This window comes from Anabrus simplex, chromosome 2, assembly GCF_040414725.1.
Source record: "Anabrus simplex isolate iqAnaSimp1 chromosome 2, ASM4041472v1, whole genome shotgun sequence".
Classification (NCBI taxonomy): Eukaryota; Metazoa; Arthropoda; class Insecta; order Orthoptera; family Tettigoniidae; genus Anabrus; species Anabrus simplex.
The window spans coordinates 184,571,368-184,593,811 of record NC_090266.1 but is presented as its reverse complement, the minus strand read 5'-3'; the positions used below and the strand labels follow the sequence as shown (position 1 = coordinate 184,593,811).

Sequence of the window (22,444 nt, the reverse complement as noted above, 5' to 3'; positions counted from 1 at the left end):
GTATTGAAAATCGAAATGAACCTGGATCACTGAACGTCACATAAAATTATAACAAACACTCCAGGCAGCCAAACACTTTGTTAAAACATACAGCACACGAAGTCTTAAACCATTCAATGAACACGACGCCAACCTACTGAACAAAGAATATGCACATGGTAAAAAGCACACACACACACACGTGGAACGAATGTAATTCTTCTTCTTTATAATTTAAATGGGCTTGGCTAATAGCAGTATACCCAGTCACTGGAACAAATGTAATTAGTCCAACGAATACAGGAAACTGCGAAGCACGAAGTTATCACACAAAAACTCTAACACTTCATTAAAATATGTCATAACCTTAAAAGGCCAGAACTTTCAAGGAACTCCAACTTTTTGAACAAAGAACAACACTCACGTGGTCAAAGGATATAGGTTAAATCACAACAAGTGAACGGAGTGGAACAAAGAATTTTCGGAGCAGAGCCTGTCGACACCTAAGATTCACACAGAAGAACTGTTATCCCGGCTTTAAATTCAACTCCAATAACGACACAAAAATCACACAGTTAAAAATACCAATCACATCAAGGAATGAGTTATCAACTATCGTGGACTTGCCTTCGACCAAGACCGAGCGTGCAAACAATCGATTATACGGAAGTGGAGCGATTATCGAACGTTAACGTTTCAAATTTTTGTCCGCGAAGTCGTAAAATGACACTGTCCATCTGTAAAAGCGTAAAAGTTGGCAGGTATGAATTAGTAACTATAATGATGTACTTCCCGGCCGCGGTGTAGGGGTAGGGATTTTTACCTGTATCTGAGGGCTGTTTTGAGGTCCACTCAGCCTACGTGATTACAATTGAGGAGCTATCTGATGGTGAGATGGCGGCCCCGGTGTAGGGAACCAAGAATAATGGCAGAGAGGATTCGTCGTGCTGACCACACGACACCCCATAATCTGCAGCTGCGGTCGCTTGGTAGGCCATGGCTCTTCGGGGCTGTCACACCACTGGTTTTGGTTTAATATGATCCACTTCAATTACAAGTAGATTTGAGTTGCCTCAATAACTGGGGTACAGAAAACAAACTTCCTTTTAATATCAATAAGTGCTCTGTAATTATTATTATTATTTTTTTTTTTGTTAGTTGCTTTACGTCACACCGACACAGATAAATCTTACGATGACGATGGGATAGGAAAGGCCTAGGAGTTGGAAGGAAGCGGCCGTGGCCTTAATTAAGGTACAGCCCCAGCATTTGCCTGGTGTGAAAATGGGAAACCACGGAAAACAATCTTCAGGGCTGCCGACAGTGGGGTTCGAACCTACTATCTCCCGAATACCGGATACTGGCCGCACTTAAGCGACTGCAGCTATCGAGCTCGGTATTTTCTTTTCTAGAATGAGCTATGACATCTACTTTGAACAAAAGGTGAATAATGAAACATTAGAAGAGGTAAACACTATGAGAGATCTAAGCGTTACTTTATACAAAATCTTTCGTTTAATTTAAATATTGACAAAATTTGTAACGATACGTATAAACTACTAGGATTCGTTATAAAAAACAGAAGAGATTTTCAAAACCCGATCTCAATTTCAACTCTCTTTAATTCTTTATTCAGAAAACCTCTTTAATATGCCTCTGTAGTTTAGATGCCATATTGTAAAACACATACTGACAAACTGGAGAGAATACTAAACAAATGTTTAAGATTCCTATACTTTAACCTATATAACCGCTCTTCTTATTTGGATAGAATATCATGTTTTACCTGAACAATTTAATTTTAATGTGAAATCATGAAACTTATGTCTAAGGCAATTTTTCTACTGTAATTGAAGCAAAACTCTCTATCCACAAATATTCCCCACTGCAGAGAATGTGTGGAGCATTTAATTTTATATTAAAGGGCATTGGCAACAACTTTCATTTTACATTTTCAAAATGTCTTGTTTTGTTCAAAGAACTGTTCAGAATATAAAATCCAAATGTTGCAATTCATAGATTTATTTCATCTCATTTATATACTGCAACAGTGCTATTCATTTATATACTGCAACAGTGCTCTTAAGAGTGATATTTCTACTTTTGTTCTTTGTTACCAATATGGCCATTGAAGTGAAGATAATTATCGTAGCTTACTGAATCTTAATTCAATAAAAAAAAAATTTCTTGCTATTTGCCTAACGTCGCACCGACACAAATAGGTCTTATGGCGACCGATGGGATAGGAAAGGCTTAGGAATGAGAAGGAAGCGGCCGTGGCCTTAATTAAGGTACAGCCCCAGCATTTGCCTGGTGCGAAAACTGAAAACCACAGAAAATCATATTCAGGGCCGCCGACAGTGGAGTTCGAACCCACTATCCCCCAAATGCAAGCTCAGTGCGCGCCCCTAACTGCACAGCCAACTTGCCTGATCAGTAATAGTCTATAAATGATTGTGTATGCTACTGTAACCTCTAGACTATTTTTTTACTATTAGTTTAGTTTTACTATTAGTTTTTCTTTGTTTTTATGTTATTACTTTGTAATTACTGTAGTTTACTGTAATTGGAACATTGCTCTGTTGTAGAATGAATGAATGAATGAATGAATAAATAAATAAATAAATAAATAAATAAATAAATAAAGTGCATGTTTACATTGGCATATCTGTTATTTTCATGCTCAATTTCCATCAATAACCCGTCGGTCATAAATAACTGAAAAGAATCAATGTAGCTCTTAGGTTTAGTCCCGTGGTGTGGTTTATGACTAGAATGTATCTGTGAATGGGATTCGTATAAAGTCTAAGTCCGAGTCACGGAAATCCTTCCAGCCGTCAGTAGAGGTACCACCACTGTCATTTCGTATAGTTTTCTCGTTATCGGGGAATTCACTTACACAATCTAATTCCACAATAACTTCATCACCACAAAAACTGCTCCCACTATCGCTCAAATCAACATAACTTTTGTCTAAAAGTTTTGCTAATTACTTCCCTGTCCAGCAGAACTGATCACAGGAAGTGAGAGAGTTTTCCTGTCCAGGCAGTCAAGTGATCACGCTATTAGGTATCATCGATTTGTTGTATTGTCAACAAGGACCAGTTTACGTCATTGTCGTTTCTCAGTCAAGTTAGCTTGTGTATGTCGATCTTTAAGTTGTGGAGAAACGTGGGAGTTATATGGCTGGGTTTAAACTCAAAATGATAAAATATGCTGAAGAACACGGTAACAGAGCTGCCTGTCGAAAATTCAGTGTGACCAAGTTTAATGTTCGCTACTGGCGTAAACAGAAAACTGTGTTAGAAACCACCAACTGAACAAGTAAGGCATTCAGAGGGCCGAACACTAAGTTTCCTGAGCTAGAAGATGAGTTGCTTTAATTATAGAGTTGCAAAATGACGGCTTTAGTACCTCACACGAGATGCTACATTTCAAAGCACGCGACTAGAAACTGAAGGAGGAATCAGCTGTTCAGATCTGAAAGTGAGCCGGGTTTGGATCCGTAGATTCAAGACACAAAAAGAGATTGTGTCTGCGAAGGCGAACATCTGTCAGAGAATGCCAAGCAATTTCAGCAACAAAACTATAGATTTTCATTGCCATGTGATGGCAATGGGCAAGAAAAACAATTACCTCTTATCTCAAATTGGCAATGCAGATCAAAGCCCGATAAACTTTGACATGCCATGCAACACCACCACCAACAAGAAGGGAGAATCTAGTGTGCTTGCATGTACAACGGGGTGTGAAAAACAGCATTGCACTGTCATGCTAGCAATGACAGCAGACGGAAGAAAATTGCCACCATACGTTATTTTCAAAAGAAATACAGTGCCTAAAGTGAAGTTTCCTAAAGGCATTCATGTACGGGTTCAAGAGAAAGGATGGATGGATACAGCTCTTGTCCAGGACTGGGTCGGTACAGTGTGGGGAGCATGGCCAGGGACATTGCTTTGACTCACAGAAATGCTAGTGTGGGACAGTTTCCGCAGACATTTGGTGGAAGACATGAAGAAACGTCCTCAGGAAATGAAAACTGATCTCGTAATTCCTGGTGGACTCGCACATTGTCTACAGCCATTAGATGTTCACGTCAACAAGCCCTTCAAAGACAACATATGTAAATTTAATGCCAAATGGATTGCAGGAGGGGAGCATGAGCCGACGCCAGCAGGCAAAATAGAAAGGCCGTCAGCCTTACTTGTGTGTGGTTGGGTTATGCGAGCATAGATTATGGTGTCTATAGAAGTTATTGTGAAGAGTTTCTTGAAGACTGGCATCGCAAATGCATTGGACGGAAGTCAGGATGTTGCCGTATGGGATGGGACCAGAATGATGCACGCGAGAATTGCTCGGCGATTGAAGGCAGTGACAATGAATGGAGTAACTATGCCAGTTGTCTTGTTTCAATATAAAAATGAAATTTTTTTAGTTTTTTCAGGAATACGATCTTCTGCACACAAATCCCCGCATATAACACGCACCGAAAATGTCCACACTTATTTTTAGACAAGAATGTGAGTTACATGCGAGCTAATACAGTCCCGTGTCCGCTTTGTCCAACACAAATCTCGCATGGAGTAACCGTGATTTGAACCACGGAACCCAGCGGTGAGAGGCCGACGCACTGCCGTCTAAGCCACGGAGGCTTACTCAAGAGTAGGTGAAGCATTATCTAAATCCTGTATGATTAAGAGGGGAGTTCCTCAAGGCAGTATTATTGGACTTTTGTTTTCTTATATACAGCAAACACTTGATTATCCAGGCTAAACACCGGACAAATTTGCACAGATTTGTTTATTTTAATGCACAATAAATCTTTTAATAACACAAAACATACAGTACTGTTTGAAAATGCAATAATGTCAAACAAATTTACACATTCAATGACCACTTGCATCAATAAAGTAGGCTAATATAAAAATTACTGGCAACGTCTATTGTTGGTGAAATACTTGAGGTACTGGTACAAAAGTATACAAAATCCCAATCCCATAATCATTTGTCAATTTCTTTACTGATTCTCCTTTGTTCAACATTTCAATTAATTCATGTTTTGAAGTTAAAACCCACTTTTGCTTCATAGCCACAAATGCATCACAGAACATCAACAATGAACTGCTATCCAGCACCAGTACATTGTTTAGTGTTGAGTTCTCAAACAAAACATACCTACAACACATATGCAGTAAAAAACACACTCTAATTTCAAGCAAGCAGTTCATACGTATTCAAAATGCTGTGGCAAAAATGAAGGAAATATTGAAAAATACAATAAAACTCATGGGTGTACAGATAACCCACAACCTGGATAATCAGCACCCAGATAATCTGGAGTTTTCCATACATAAATGACAAGTTGGCTTTGAACCACGTGTTGTTCTTGTTCCGACTATTTATTTTTTTAGTGCTTGGTTATTCATGTAAGATATATAAGTTAAAATCTTTTGAGTGTATCCGGTAAAATATTTTGTGAGATAAGTTCCAAGAACACAGGCAACATTACTCATTTTCATACAGTATGCATTACCGTATTACTAATTAAGTTTGTGTTTTACTGACAACGCCGTATCAGTAAAATGTGACGCACTACCAGCTCAGCGTGGGGATGCGATCGAGCTGACAGTGGCCTTCACAACAACGAGTGAAAAAACAAAGTATGAATCGCAGACCTGGCACACAAACAAACCGACGCAGAAAGAACACAGCGTGCACATCTCTTACTAGTTCATCAGGCTGACTACAAATATGTCATCCGACTTGCAGTTTAGAAAAATAAATCTATGATTGAGTTAATTACACTTGCCTTTTGTCATGATTATGTGCAAGTAAGCTGGTCAAAACAAGTCATCCTTTGAGCATGTTCCCTGAGTAACGTTTTATGTTTTGACTGCTACCTCAGCATTTAGTACAGTTATTGTTTTAAAGACACATGATAACTTGTTTAAAGTAAGCTGACTGAACACAATGGACTGGATATTATAAAACTGCAATTAATATTTCCACAGCACGTGGTGTAAAAAGCGACAGCACCATGATCTGCTCCCAGCTTGACGTCGTCATACGTAACGATAGACCAATGAATTCCATTACGGCCCTCAGGGAAGCTGTACTGAAATCGTTGCTAAATTTGACAGTGGATGTACTGGTCTCAGCCCCATTATAATGTTGTTTTACTGGCGCAGTGTCTCTTTGTTATTACATAAATACCTCTCTACTAATAGTTCCAATTTGCTACAATATGTCCCTAGGTCTTTTAAAAATGTTCTCTGAAAATTTTCAGCATAACAGTCGCATCCCCTATACTGAGACCTTAAAACTGGCATAAAAAGTGTGACTGATGAGAGAAAATACGGTATATAAAAGCAGGCTCCCCACGAACAGGTCGTAGTTCAGTTGTTGGTTGTGTTGTGTTATTGTGGTGAGTTTTAAGTGGTTTGTTATAAGTTGTGAGCTATGAGTTCAGTGTACGTGGAGCAGTCACGTGAATTGATCATGTGAGTTATTGGTCTTTATCTGGACTTTTGTTGAATGTACAGTCGTCATACGTTGCGATAGCCATCGTTTGTGTGTACAAACCTGACCATATGAAACTGCACGTTGAAACCTATAATGAAGACTACGGATGGATAGCCCATTCCAGGTCAAGACTACCAGCTGGACACCCACTGTGAAAACAAGAGACTTTTGTATATAGCCACACATTAATAAAGTGCTGGTCATTCATTGTCAAGTGTCCCAGGAACTGGCCCTAACGTGGGAAGAAAAACATTTTGTGATGCTCAGTTCTTCTATAATGGAGGCATTTGTTCTTTCTGTCCATGGTATACGGAGCATTCTCCGCCAACACCACATCTCAATGACACTCATTGAAATAAATACACTTTTGACCTAAAACAATTATCACACAGTTGACAGTAGAACCCCTATTCAGCCTTTTTACAGGGACCTGATATTTTTAACCTTAAATGGGGGGGGGGGTGACCTTAAATCGAGGTTTCAGTAGAAAGCACACATTTTCCAGAAATATTTGCCTGTATTAACATAAATTGCACCACCACACATTATTTACTCAGTGACAGCAATAAAACAAGGAGATATCTACACTACACACTATCCTGCAGTTACAACTTTGTACTGTTTGTGCTGAAGATTACTCTTGTGTTAAACTGCACTATCTAAGCAAAAGGCCTGCACTGCACCATAAATAACTTTGGCTCAGATTGTTCTTTGAAAACAAACAAACAAATAAATCAGGCATGCATGCGTGCTTGAGTACAGCCTATCGTAAGTTACGATCTTCATTTCCGTGTTGACGTTTAACCAATAATGTAGAGTTTGAGGGATGTTCCACCATTCAACACATTGCAACAATTTATTAAATGATAAGAAGGCCGGTTTTGACTCCCACGGAGTCATCATCAGTTCTTGGTAAAAATTAAATTAAGGGAAAATCTGATAACAATCATCATAACGAAAAATCCTTGCACCTATAGGTGGTTGCATAGAAATACATCATCAACCATTGTTATCAGATTTTCCCTTAACTTAATTTTTACCAAGAACTGATGATGAATCCATGGGAGTCGAAACCGGTCTTCTTATAATTTAATAAATTGTTGCAATGTGTTGAATGGTGGAACATCCCTCAAACTCTACATTATTGAGTACAGCCTGACAAATTTGTTCCTTTGCACTATCAGATTAACAGACCTATGCTATTTGCAGAACTCAACCGAATTGCTGATGGCCGGGCTGAGTGGCTCAGACTGTTGAGACGCTGGCCTTCTGACCCTAACTTGGCAGGTTCAATCCTGGCTCAGTCCGGGGGTATTTAAAGGTGCTCAAATGTGTCAGCCTCGTCTCGGTAGATTTGCTGGCATGGAAGAGAACTCCTGCAGAACTAAATTCTGGCACCTCGGAGTCTCCAAAAAACCATAAAAGTAGTTAGTGGGAATTAAACACCAGTAACATTAATTAATTGCTGAAGGCTATGGCTGATGATCCTCACCACGTACACAGAGAAATGTGGTTCCTAGATAACTGATCATTATCTTATACACTGTACATAGTTTTTTTCAGCATTCTGTCTCCAAGCCTCTGCGAATTAACGAAGTGCTTCCATAATCCTCTATTTGTAACCAGCTCTGTAGCTTCTTTTAGTTGTAAACCTCTTAAAACTTGGTTTCCTATGTCTCTTGGTTAAGAAATTGATTTCAATGTTATTTAGGAAATGTTCACTATTATTCCTTTCTCCTAAAGCAGAAGTATCACATTCTTATTTTATTTCAGTACCTAGTATTCAAGGACAAATAAACTCCTGGACAGAAGCTGCTAAAGAATATGGACTCATCTTCAGCCAAGAGAAAAGTGAGGTTATGGTCATGAAGAGAACAGACAACCAATGGGACCCATTGAAATGGAGGGGAAACAGCTACAGATGAACCATCAATTCAAATATCTTGGAAGTGTTATCTCTGATACTGGTTCTATGGACAAGGAAATTTCCTACAGAATTCAGGCAGGTAGCAACTTTTACAAAATTCTTAAAGACATAACATGGAACAAGAAACTACCAACAAAATGTAAGTGTTCCGGCCTAGCTATGGCTAGACCACCTAGTTACTTGCTACCACTTTAGGACAGATAGCAGCACCCTTCAGCACCCAGCCGGAAGTGGTGTGGATGGAAGGGGATGAGAGACTGTTATGCTTGGGTGCCTCGTGCGAGAGGAGATGAGAACATGTGACTGACTGTTATCGAGGGCATCTGCCCAGCAATACTCAGTATTATGTATTTATAATGTGTTATATAAGTGTCTTAAATGTAATAAATGTTATTATTTAATCAAGTGAGTGAGTTACGTTCAAAACATGGTCCAATTACCGGGCCGGATTATCTACACCACGAGGACCTCGTGAAAGCAGCGTGGCGTGTAGTATGGACTAGTTTCTACAGTAACATGGAAATACTTGGAAGTTCACTTCAATGACATCATCTGGCAGTCCCAGGTTCGATGTTCCAGCACCAGAGGTAAACTAAACTGAAGGCAGGTCAGTACTATTCATTTAAGGCTCTCCTTTTCTCCTTGTTATTGTCTTACCCCCTCCATCATGGAATCTTCAACAAGGCAAAAGCTTCTTAAGCAGAGGTCGCGATTTAAAGCGCAACTTACCCGCTCGGAAACATTCGTTGAAAATTTCATCGCTCAACAGCATTCGAATTCGCATGAAATTAAACTGCGATACGAAGACATGAGTGCATTAATGTCAAAGTTTGGTGACGTGCAGTCAGAATTAGAATTAGGAGACGCTGAAAACGAGCAAGCTCATGATCAGGCGCGTGCCGAATTCGAAACCAAATACTACAAGGTAAAGGGCGAAATGAGTAAAATAATAGCGAACCTTGAAGAGTCATCACGCGACACGGTAGATTCAGGAAGAACTCAGGTCAGCAGTGTCGCGAGTTTAAAGTTACCGGCTATTAACATTCCACATTTCGATGGAAAATACGAAAACTGGCTCTCATTCGCAGACAGTTTTCAAGTTATGATTCATAACAACAATAATCTGCCAAGTGTCCAGAAATTTCACTACTTAGCATCTGTTCTCAAGGGCCCAGCCAGCCAATTAATTCAAAATTTACCCATCACAGAGGCAAATTATGAGGTAGCGTGGAAAATGTTGAAGGACAGATTTGAGAACAAGAAACTAATAGCAGCTACTCATGTTAAGGCACTCTTAACTTTAAAATCAGTCTCCAGTGAAACAGCCACAGAACTGTTAAGGTACTCTTAACACTTTTAATAGTCATTTGAATGCACTCAAGGCCCTAGAACTTAACATTCCATTGCATGAAGTTATTTTGATTCAACTGTATGCTCAAGGACTTGATGCTTGTACTAGACGAGACTGGGAATTATCACAAGCAGACACTCGGGTTCCATCACTTGATGACTTGCTGTCATTTGTTGAGCATAAACGGCAAGCTCTGGAGAACTTCCCTAGCTCACAGCACACTGCACCATCGCACAGACAACAAGCTGACAGAAATAAGCCTAAACCTCAAGGGGATACTCAACCACGTTACACTTACACCACTACCAGTCTCATAAAGTGTCCCTGCTGTCATGGTAATCACCCGATATTTAAATGTGAAGAGTTTGCAGCTCTCAGTGTGGAAAATAGACAAAGAAGGGTTAAGGAAATGGACTTATGTTTTAACTGTTTGCGTACACAGCATTCTGCCAAACAGTGCAAATCACATGGCTGTAAATTATGTAGTAGGAAGCATCACACCTCATTACATAATCCATCAGGTAGAGAGGGAGGTACAGCCCATCAAACTGCATCCAACTCCCCTCACACATACTGCAATACAAGAGACCCTGTAGGGGTTCTGCTCTCCACTTCCATGGTCAAGGTACTAGATTCTAGGGGGCAAATGCAGGTCTGCCGGGCACTTCATGACAGTGGCAGCCAGGTTAATCTTTGCACCGAAAGTCTAGCACAGCGATTAGGCCTTAAGAAAATGAAGAATCCCATACCAATCAGCGGCATAAATGATTCCATTTCTCAATCAAGGTACAGTGTTCAGTTAGAATTGCAATCCACTGTAAGTAACTTCACTGTGAGTATGACTTGCTCTGTCTTTCCACGTATCACAGGTAACATGCCCAGTAGTTACATTCAGCATGAGCATTGGAACTTGCCCACTGATTTGAAGCTCGCTGACCCCAAGTTCTTCCAGCCAGGTGGCATTGAATTGTTAATAGGCGCAGAACATTTCTTTTCATTACTGAAACCTCGGCGCAGAACTCGATCACCAGATTATCCTATCCTTCAAGACACTGAACTAGGATGGATTACTGCTGGACACTACCATCGTAGGGAAGAGAAAAATCCTACTCTAACTACATGTTTCTTGAAGTCAGAGGACAGGTTAGACACCCAACTACAACGGTTCTGGGAAATAGAAGAGCTTACGTCACGAGTCATGACAAGAGAACAGAGAACCACAGAAAAACATTTTACAGAGAATACTACTAGGGATGCTACAGGTAGATTCATAATTCGCTTACCCCTCAAGCAGAAACCTGAGGTTCTGGGAAACTCCTTCAATCATGCCATGTCAAGACTAACTCAATTAGAACGGCGTTTCAGCAGGCAGCCCTCACTTAAGCACGAGTACTCTAACTTTCTTCACGAGTATGAGGCGATGGGGCATATGGTTAAGGTGGATACATCTACTCAGTCAGGGAATGAAGATGGAAGCTATTATCTACCCCATCATCCAGTATTTAAGCTTAGTAGCTCGACTACCAAAACTAGGGTAGTATTTGATGCATCTTCTAAAACTTCTAACAACATTTCATTGAATGACATATTAATGGTTGGAACGACAATACAACAGGATCTTTACTCTATCATTCTAAGATTCAGAATGCATACCTCTGCCTTCACCGCAGATATTGCTAAAATGTATCGGCAAGTCATGGTTCATGCAGATGATAGGAAACTTCAGCGGATTATCTGGAGGGAATCACCTAGGGACCCACCCTCTCACTATGAACTGACAACTGTAACATATGGTACAGCATCAGCACCCTTCCTAGCTACCAGATGCCTGCAGCAACTTGCTGAAGATGAAGAATCGAGGTTCCCCAGAGCAGCACAAGTTGTTCGCAGAGATTTTTATGTTGATGATTTATTAAGCGGCTGTGACGATATCCAGGATGCTCTTCAGTTGCAGTCTGAAATTATTAATTTACTAGAGAGTGGAGGATTTCACCTCAGAAAATGGTGTTCAAACCACCCAGCATTACTAGAAGCAGTTTCAGAAGAGGACAGGGAAACCCAGCTGCCTTTAAGTCTTGATGAAGGCACTAGCGTGAAATCTTTAGGCCTATTATGGCATCCAGTTACTGATCATTTTCTCATTTGTGGCAATCTGTATTCAGACAGTCCCTATCATGCTGACTCTCATGTAACTAAACGAAAGGTCTTATCTGTTATTGCATCAATATTTGATCCACTTGGGTTGGTCAGCCCTTTGGTAATTTCTTACAAGGTTTTTATGCAGAAACTTTGGCTAGTCAGTCTGAACTGGGATGACAGACTACCATCTCAACTAGTCAGAGAATGGGAAGAACTTCACTTTAAGCCACAGGCAGTAAGAGAATTTTATATTGAGCGGTTAGTCACATGTAAGGGACCCCCTGTTGATATACAAATTCATGGTTTTTCTGATGCTTCAGAACAAGCTTATGGAGCTTGTCTTTATGTACGGTCTGTCGACAAAGGGGGACAGACCTGTGTCAGATTATTATGTTCTAAATCCAGAGTAGCACCGGTGAAGAAACTGACACTACCAAGACTTGAACTGTGTGGAGCGCTACTACTTGCCCGACTACTCCACAAGACCCTTCCAGCTTTGTCTCTGCCAGTCAGCAAGCTGTACCTGTGGACAGACTCCACCATTGTATTAGCCTGGATCGCATCTCCTGCTACTTGCTGGAAAACATTTGTGGCCAACCGAGTCTCTTCAATTCAAGAATACACTCACAAGGCTGAATGGAGACATGTTCCTACCAGTTGTAATCCAGCAGATTTAATATCCAGAGGTGTTGCTCCAGAACAACTACGAGGTATGAACCTGTGGTGGCACGGACCATCCTGGTTAACTGAGCCCAGTGAATCATGGCCAGACACAAGCTCAGCCCATGCAGAAGAGGAACTACCTGAGTCACGAAGCACACTTCCTGTAGTTATGTTGATAGGTACAAACTGGGATGAACTTATGCTGAAGTACTCGTCACTGTCCCGACTGACTCGAGTTACTGCATATTGTTGGCGATTTATTCACAATAGTGCCAATCCTCAAGACAAGAGGTTAGGGATATTAAGTACACAAGAGCTGCAGATGGCCTTGCACTCCTGTATCAAAATTGCACAGCAAGTGTGTTACGCTCAAGAGATAGCCAGTCTCAACTCTAAGTGTTGCATTTCAAGGAAAAGTAAAATTGCAGATTTACATCCTTTCTTAGATGATAAGGGAATGCTAAGGGTAGGAGGAAGACTAGTAAATTCAAAACTACCTTATGACAATAAGCACCAGCTTATCCTTCCTCCCCAGCATGCTCTCACAAACCTTGTTGTGATGACAGAACACATTAGGCTTTTACATGCAGGTGCTCAATTAGTAATTGCATCATTAAGAGAAAGATTCTGGATTCCCACGGCTAGGGCAGTTGTTCGAAGAGTCATCCACAAGTGCCTGACCTGTTTTAGATTCAAGGCGTCAACAGCTGAACAGCTGATGGGACAGCTCCCTGTTACCAGAGTGCAACAGAGTCGCCCATTTCTTAATGTAGGAACTGATTATGCTGGTCCTTTCTTTGTCAAGAGGGGAAATGTAAGAAGCAAACAGACAACGAAGAGCTACATTGCATTGTTCATCTGTCTGGCTACCAAGGCTCTTCACCTGGAGGTGGTGAGTGACCTCTCTACTGATGCCTTTATAGCAGCCCTGAGGAGATTCATAGCTCGACGTGGGAAATGCTCCATCATTTATAGTGATAATGGGACTAACTTCATTGGTGCCAATAGAAGAATGCAGGATCTCCAAAAACTATTCCTTTCAACCAGCTTTTGTGAAGAGATAAGGAATTCATTAGCGATGGAAGGCATCACGTGGCACTTTATACCTCCCAGCTCTCCACACTTTGGCGGACTGTGGGAAGCAGCTGTCAAGTCCATGAAGTACCACTTGAGAAGAGTTGCGGGTAATGCGCTATTGACATTTGAGGAGCTATGTACCCTTACTGCACAGATAGAAGCCTGTCTTAATTCTCGCCCCCTATCTGCCTTATCTAATGACCCCAGTGACCTTAATTATTTATCACCTGCTCATTTCCTAATTGGTGCCCCCCCTTACAACCATCCCTGAGTCTGACATTACTGACCTGCCCATCAACAGATTGGGTCGATGGCAGCGTATCCAGTCAATGCAGCAGCAGTTGTGGAAGAGGTGGTCTGCCGATTACCTGAACTCACTGCAGCAGAGGAAAAAATGGACCTGTCCCAAGGAGAACCTAGCTACTGGTACAGTTGTTCTTCTGAAGGAGGACAATCTTCCTCCTCTCTATTGGAAGTTGGCTGTGGTGGAGACTGTTCACCCTGGGAAGGATGGACTTGCACGAGTGGCTACCATCAGAACAACCAGCGGTCTTTTTAAACGACCTGTTAACAAGTTAATTCCATTACCTATTGAGAACTAAACAGGATCGTTGTGGCTAAAATATGTGTTTCATGTGAATATTTTTTCTTGTTCATTTCAGAGTGTAATTATGGTGTTGTGTGTGCGTGATTTGAACTGAGAACTTATAGTGTGCTTAATTCATATTGCATAATAATAATAATAATGGATGAGGACACAGTCAACCTACTTAGTACCTTCTGTTAACAGTGTGTAAATATTTTGTTGCTTGTGTTTCTGTTTTGCCTATGTTTATATGTATATTTTGTTGAATGATCAACTCATTTTGGTTACTGTACATGAACTCTGTATGTCAGTGCCTGTGTGATATTTGAACTGAGCTCTCATGAGGGCATATCAGGCAATTTAATTCGGTTGAATCATGGTGATTCAACGGTGAGGAGCATGTTCCGGCCTAGCTATGGCTAGACCACCTAGTTACTCGCTACCACTTTAGGACAGATAGCAGGACCCTTCAGCACCCAGCCGGAAGTGGTGTGGATGGAAGGGGATGAGAGACTGTTATGCTTGGGTGCCTCGTGCGAGAGGAGATGAGAACATGTGACTGACTGTTATCGAGGGCATCTGCCCAGCAATACTCAGTATTATGTATTTATAATGTGTTATATAAGTGTCTTAAATGTAATAAATGTTATTATTTAATCAAGTGAGTGAGTTACGTTCAAAACAGTAAGAGAGTCATATATGAAACCTATGACGTACCAATCCTGACCTACGGTTGCGAAACACGGACAATGAGAAATAAAGATGTTCATAGAATCCAGGCGGCAGAAATGAGATTTGTCCGTAGCATGATCGGTAAAACACGGAGGGACAGAGTCCGTAATGAGGAAATCCGCAAGCAGGCTCAAGTTGTAAGACTGCAGGACAGAGTAACAGCACAGCGAGTGAGATGGTATGGACATATGGACCCAAAAAAAATGTATGATCTAAAACTTGAAGACAAAAGACCAAGAGGGCGACCAAGACTCAGGTACAAGGACATGGTGAAGATTGACATTCAACAGCGAGGACATACTTTGGAAAGCATCGAAGAAGGAGAGAAGTTCAGAGACCGCAAATGGTGGAGAAGCCTCGTTCGCCGACCCATCGCTTAAGATGGAACGACGTGGGATATGAATGAATGAACCTAGTATTAAAATGAATCAAACATTTGCTTCAGCCTTAATTTCTAAGGATTTAACAACTGCTGTCGGTGCACTTATTGCAAAAACATGTTCTCCCAATGTCTTTTGACACCTGTCAGAATTGTAGGGTATTATTAATAGACATCAGTAGCACCTCTGAATGTCTCAGAGAGTTCGCTCGTGCATTTAGCGAGAAATCTATACGGAAGATGATCGATTACGTTCAATATAAACGCTTGAGTAGTGTGTATGAATAGTGATAACAGAAAAATGAACACGCCTGAATTTGCCCGTAATAATGGATGAATCAGTAAAAGAGTTCTCACTGAACCAAAGGATACTGCACAGTTTAACAGCGCAATTTTTGAAGGGCATAATAATATTGCCATTAGAATGGGGTTCTCTTCTACTGTACTACAGTGGCTACAGTTGGATGTGTATCCAAGTCTGACATTTCAATCGAACCCTGAATGTGCATGCTCTAAATTCCTCTTCTGCCTTGAATCATCCTTAGCAAGCTTATGAAGTTTTCAAAGGTTCTTAAAATCCCAGAACCATAATGAATAGAAATAAATAATTAAGAATTTTAACATTTCCTTATGCTAAATGCAGGTCGTGCCCGAATGTGAACTGCATTAAATTGAATATAAAATTTCATTGATCATATGGAATAATTTTCAGGACTTGAAATTTCTACCCTTAAATGCAGGTTTATTCTAAATTGAGGTCACGCAAAATAGGGGTTATACTGTAATTACCAATTAATAACAGTACAAAGAATAGAGAGAGCGCATGCAGGGTCAAAGAATAAGCAATGTGTAGCACACTGTTGCCAATCACTGGGGAAAATTATGAAAGGAGTGAGGGCGGGGGGGGGGGGGGGGGGAGGAGAACTTTAAGTTTCTCACGCACAGTAAATGACCGCAGACGCCGTTTTGAATCCATCACTTACTATCGAGACAGGACTTTCATCGTAGATACACGTGAGTGAAGTAGACTTCCATAACCAACGGTCTCGACTCTCGCAAAGTACGATATCTAATGGTAAAGATGTTGATTCCCATGGGAACCTGAAACATTTGTTCCGAACGAGTAAATTTATAATACTAATATAGTTGGTCCGCTATTGGACATTATAAATTTTCCAGCTAACTCATTCCTGGTTGCCAGCATTTTGCCACAGTGTGTCAAGTCGGGCTCATCAGTTGGTAAATGGCACACCCACCAAGATGCATGGCTAGTGCATACCGTGGAGGCCACTGCATAGGCTATTTGGAGCCACCGGCAGTGCCAATGCATTATGAGAGACTGGCTCATTTTCAAAAATTGATGCCTGCCTAGCCATCAGGTGATAAAGATGTTGATTCCTACAGGGAACCTGAAATATTTGTTCTGAATGAGTAAATTTATAATACCAACATAGTTGGTCCGTTATTGGACATTATACATTTTCCACCTAACTCATTCCTGGTTGCCAGCGTTTTGGCACAGTGTGGCAAGTTGGACTCATCAGTTGGTAAATGGTACACTAACCAAGACGCATGGCTAATGCATACCATGGAGGCCACTGCATAGGCTATTTGGTGCTACCGGCAGTGCCAATGCACTATGAGCGACTGTCTCATTTTCAAAAATTGATGCCTGCCTGGCCATCAACTGATGTGCCCAACTTGGCACACTGTGGCAAAACGCTGGCAACCAGGAATGAGTTAGCTGGAAAATTTAACGTCCCATAACGGACTAACTATATTGGTATTAAGTAGGATATCTCGCTAGATCAGCTATTCCCGCACCCAGCATGCCAGCACAACACTTGTGAAACAAATGACGATCGAGCATCCGCAGCAGCGACTTTCATATTTACCGTATATTTACCCATATTCTTTGATTTACCATATTTCATTACCTTACATTTCGCGTTTACATGCCACTGTAACCGTATTGAGAAAAATCGATCTTGTTTTCTGGAACGCAACTAAAACACGGTTACATGTTTACATGTGGTATATTGAGTATGGTAACCATATTCAAATCTATTTCAATACTCCATGTAAACACAGTAAATATTTACGAGAATGAAATGGGGGAAAATGTGCGGGTAGTATTCAGGATTATACGGTATATATAATTTATTTTGCATTCGATCCTAAACGATTAGTGCGTATAAATTTGTACGCACCCTAATTTTGAATCTAAATCTTGTCCACGTTTTCTAAACAATTTTGGCATTATTGCCAGCCTTACTAATGGGCACATGCAAAAGTCTCCTAAGAAGTAGTAGTTATTTTCAGGTAAAACTATCAAATCCACATAAATTAGAACACCTACATATGCCCTTATTTCGTCAGCAATAGTGTCTTACCAGGTAGTATCAACAGTGCCGGCCTTTTATTTGTATACATTCGGCATGAATATTTCTGTTTTGCTACAAGCTCACAAAATTCCTATCACATACATAATTTTAAAGAAGTCTTTTCCTTAACTCCCAGAGGTAAATCGTGATTCTGACAAGTATTGTTTTCCTATATTTCCAGTTAATCGAAACTGTTATCGTGACTCCAAATATCACTAGTATCATTCCTCCATTCCTCTTAACTCTGTCTGTCTGTCTTCACACAATATTCATTCATTATTTTCATTAGTCTCGGAATCATCACTACTTCATTCAAAAGAATACAATTCCGAATGTCTACTAAAAAGTTCACTATCTCCACTAATTTCTAACATATCTCCAATTTTGCACTCTTTCAAACCTTTCATCACTACTCTGCAACAAGTAAACTACAGGGTGTGGACTGGAACATGAATATTCTCTAACCAGAAGAAGAGGTTTATAAACAAGGTGAAATACACACAGGAAAGACTGTCAACAAGGTGCTGAGAGCTTGCCAATTTATGGAAATGCAGCGTGGTTTCATAAGACCCTTCAATATCTCTGTCAACACCCTTGTAGTAACAGCGTGGGTGACTAGCGCTTTGGAGCATTTAGCACATTTAGCGATTCATAAAACTCTAGCAATGGCAAAGGGTTAAAACAGTAGAGAAAAATATGCAAAAAAAGTGTGAACTTATTTCCCAAGCATTCAATCTGATAAGAGTTTGACACCCAAGATTCAAACTTACCCTAATATCAACATCTTCAGCTTTCTCAAGCTTTTCCCTGAATTCTGGATCACTTTCCAAAGCTGTAACCACTTCTTTCAAATACCTGTTATATTCAATGCCTAGGCTACCCTGCAAAAAAAACATAATGCACAAATAAGTTTTCTTATCTAGTTATATACAGATACAGAGAGATATACTAAATAAATAGGCCAATATTTCCAAAAGAGCATTTACAGCAAAAAAAAGGAAACAATGCCCATCATACCTGAGAGCATGTGACAAAGATGAACTGTAAAAAAGACATCTATCTATATTAATACACTAGTCTATTTTGTAGATTAGGAAATCTTTTAGAACTAATGAAACAAGACTTCATTTTCCATCAGAGTTAATTCTCTCCTACATTTAAAATCTGATGGTTTGTAGCAATGATTTTCATTAAAGTAGAATTAATGATGTTTCAATTGTTATCAACTTAAATCACTTTCAGATGAGAGAAACTGTTGTAACTGTACAATTCACATTTCACGATGTATTTTTAAGTAATACAAGCAGAGTAAAAGGTTTTGAACCTTTAGAACATTCACTCAACTACTTCCTTTGGGCAACAAACCCATTCAGTCAACAATTTTGGGAAGAGTCGTCCCTTCTACCAACTGCTTTGAGTTAAGAAAATATGTAGGCAAGTCAATAAGTATCTGAAATTTTGCTCTAATTGTTTTTAGGTTGGCTCCATGGCGCTGTGTGCACACCAACCGCTAGAGGACACATTGTCTATATCTGTGGTAGGTTTCAGCGTTATAAGATCAGTACAGCTTGCGCTGTTGTCACGTAAAGATGGCCGCAGCACTCTGTTTGCACCAAGGAAGAACAGCGTTCTGTGATCCGTTTTTTGTGCTCTGGGGGTGTACCAGGAGCAGAAATTGATATAACACTTTCAGCACAGGACAATGTTTTGCCACAGCGAAGTGTTTACCAGTGGATTGAACAGTTTAAAAGGGGTCGCACAAGCATGAAGGATGAGGAAAGATCCGGGCGTCCATCTGCAGCCATAACTGATGCTATTATTGAACAAGGGCATGATATGATCCTGAATAACAGATGAGTGACTTGACGACGTGGTGAACCATATGCACATTAGCCATGGTTCTGCATATGAAATCATGCATAACAGGATTAACTTTCACAAAGTCTGATGGAGATGGGTTCCAAAACAACTCAATGAAGAGCAGAAGCGCAATTGTGTGAGAATCTGACAGCACCTACTGGACCGTCATACTAACAAAGGTGAAACGTTTCTGAAGTGGATCATCACTGGAGATGAAAAATGGGTTCACCACTTCGAACCAGAAAGCAAATGTAAGAGTATGGAACGGAAGCATTCCAGAACCCCAGTCAAAAAAGAAATTCAAGAGTCAACCTTCTGCAGGAAAAGTGATGCTCACAGTGTTTTGGGATTCTCAAGAGCCAATCCTGGAACAATTCCAGGAAAAGGGGGAAACAGTAAACAGTGAAAGTTACAGTGAGACTGGTAAACAACCTGAAACCTGCAATTCACAACGAACCCAGAGGTCGATTGTCGGAAGGAGTTCTTTTGTTGCTTGAAAATGCGCGTCCATATACAGACGTCCACACCGCTGAAACTATTCAGAAGCTTCGTTTCGAGGTGTTGGAGCATCCTGTGTACAGTCCCGATCTCACCCAGTTGGATTACCATCGGTTTGGCCCACATAAAATTGCTGTAAGAAGCCGTCAATTCAGCTCCGATCAACAGGTGAAGGTAGCGGTACATACGCGGCTTGCTGCGCAACCAAAAACCTTTTCTGCAGTGGTCCTCAGAAAGCTTGTAAAACGGTGGACCACGTGCATTGAAAAGCAGAGTGACTATGTTTAAAAATATCAATAAAAATTGTGTGAACATTTTTTGTAATGAATTATAAAAATTGGTTGGAGATACTGACATGCCCTCGTAATGTTGAAATCTCAGCCTTACCTAGTGCATCTGAATATGTATTCCACACTTTTCTCTGGAGTATCCTAGATACAGCAACTTTTAATGAATCAATGCATAAATTCACTGAGCAATAACTGAACTATAACCATAATTTTTAAAAAAATCACCTAACCCAAAGGATTTATCAGATTCTGATAAAGGACAGTTTGTGGGAGAATGGAAAGCTGGTATTTAAGAGCTACACAATACCAAGTTTGAAAGTGGTAAATCAGCTGTCCACAGGAAAATGATGGAAAACTGACCACTGGGTTGTGTAAAAAGCATTTGCTGCAGAATAGGAAGATGATGTACAAAGATAGGGGTCAAAGCAGACTTAACTTGACATTTGATTCACGAATTAGTTTTTACATCTCATAAATCTCAAAAAAACCTTGCATCCACCTGACTGGAGGATAACATGAAGTAGTCTCCCGCAGTGCCTTGCATGATGTATTCTGTGACTGGATTAACTGTACAAAATACAGTCAAGAAACAAACTTAAATAAATGATAAATTCTGGGTCTTAATCTATATTTACGTTATGCTGAGTGTGCAACAGTAAATGGATACTGTACGCTGACCATGTCACACTGCAATATCTGCAGGCCATCCAGGTAGGCAGCAATTGTCTTGGCAAGCCCATGCCCTTGTTAGGCTGCTGCACCACACTTTATTTTTGTGAATGTACTTAGCGTTTGTCTTGAGCGTATTCAATTAAAACCCATCACTTCACTTTCTGTAACAACATAACATTTAAATTGATTTTTCCTTTCCCAGGTATGTAGAAGCATTTTCATAAATTTGTAGTATGTGTTTGACAGACTGAAAAAATTAAGGACTATAAGCAAGTTGATGCTGAAAAGAATGGCTTTCATCTTAATGTTTTCTAACAGTATATAAATGATCTTTCTGAAGTAGTTTCTGCTGTTTGGTGATTTTTACGAATTAAAACAATAAACATTAAGTATCAAGAATGTACTTGTGTTGACAATTTACTCTTCCAAGCTCAGAGGCTCACTTTGTTAAGACTGATTACAGGTAAAAACAAAGTCATTTGGATCCAATGGTCCATGGCTAGTTGTGTTTTTTTTTTTTTTTTTTTTTTTTGACAGTCTCTCCCCCCTCCTTCCCCTCACAGGTTAAAAAAATATGCAAGAAATAAAAGGTAACAGTAATGTTCACTTACCAATTGTTCATTCTCGTTTATCTCATTTTCCTCATTATTATTATCGTCCTCATCACTCTTCTTCTTTTGATTTACTGGTGGTCCAATGGCACCTTGCAGTATTACCATGAATACTAATAAGATGATTTTGGTCTTCATCACCTGAAAATACACCAAATACAAAGATTCAAAACTACTTATAGATTTTTATTACCAGCAAACCTTAAAATATATAACTTACTCTCATATGAAGCAAAAACTCCACTGAAACTTCTCTAGAAATTAACTTGTGAAACAGAACTGTGAGAGCATTTCCTTTTAATCTCCTCAATAGCATACATCTAATTCAAGTTATTTTATATTTAAAAAATGAGATGAGCTAATCAACAAGAGATGGCGAACTAATTTGACAGATCCAGTCAGTGGACAGCCTTGCTGCACAAGAACACACGGTAATAGCTCATAAAGTCCTAGTGAAACCACAGAATGAAGACAATGTTACGGAGTACAGTATATGACAATTTCTATCAGTGAAATCACTAATATTGATAGCAATGAAGAGATTGATAATGATTTTGAAGAACTATAAATGAAACACGGAAGAGAGACTCCCATCCTCTTCATGATTAAACCACATGGATTTTCAGTTTTAAACCTTCACCTCCAAGTATCAGAGAGCACTGTATATGAACACTTAACCAATGATTCCAGAGCAGCTCTGTTTGTTACAGCCTGCACGTACACCATAGAATACCACTTCAAAAAATTAAATCAAATATTCCGTACAGCTTACTG

At 40.0% G+C, this 22,444-nt stretch overlaps 1 protein-coding gene across 3 annotated transcripts in view; it reads right to left on the bottom strand.

The window, feature by feature from the left end:
* Nucleotides 1–22,444, bottom strand: part of NUCB1 (Nucleobindin 1) — a 234,851-nt gene that overhangs the window by 191,310 nt on the left and 21,097 nt on the right. For all 3 annotated transcript variants that reach the window (XM_068226126.1, XM_067140470.2, XM_067140471.2), the window contains exons 2-3: nt 21,671–21,811; nt 18,510–18,620 (exon numbers count right to left, since the gene is read on the bottom strand). In XM_068226126.1, coding sequence (XP_068082227.1) covers nt 18,510–18,620; nt 21,671–21,808 — 249 coding nt within the window. In that variant the 5' untranslated portion in view covers nt 21,809–21,811. The remainder of the gene's footprint in view (nt 1–18,509; nt 18,621–21,670; nt 21,812–22,444) is intronic.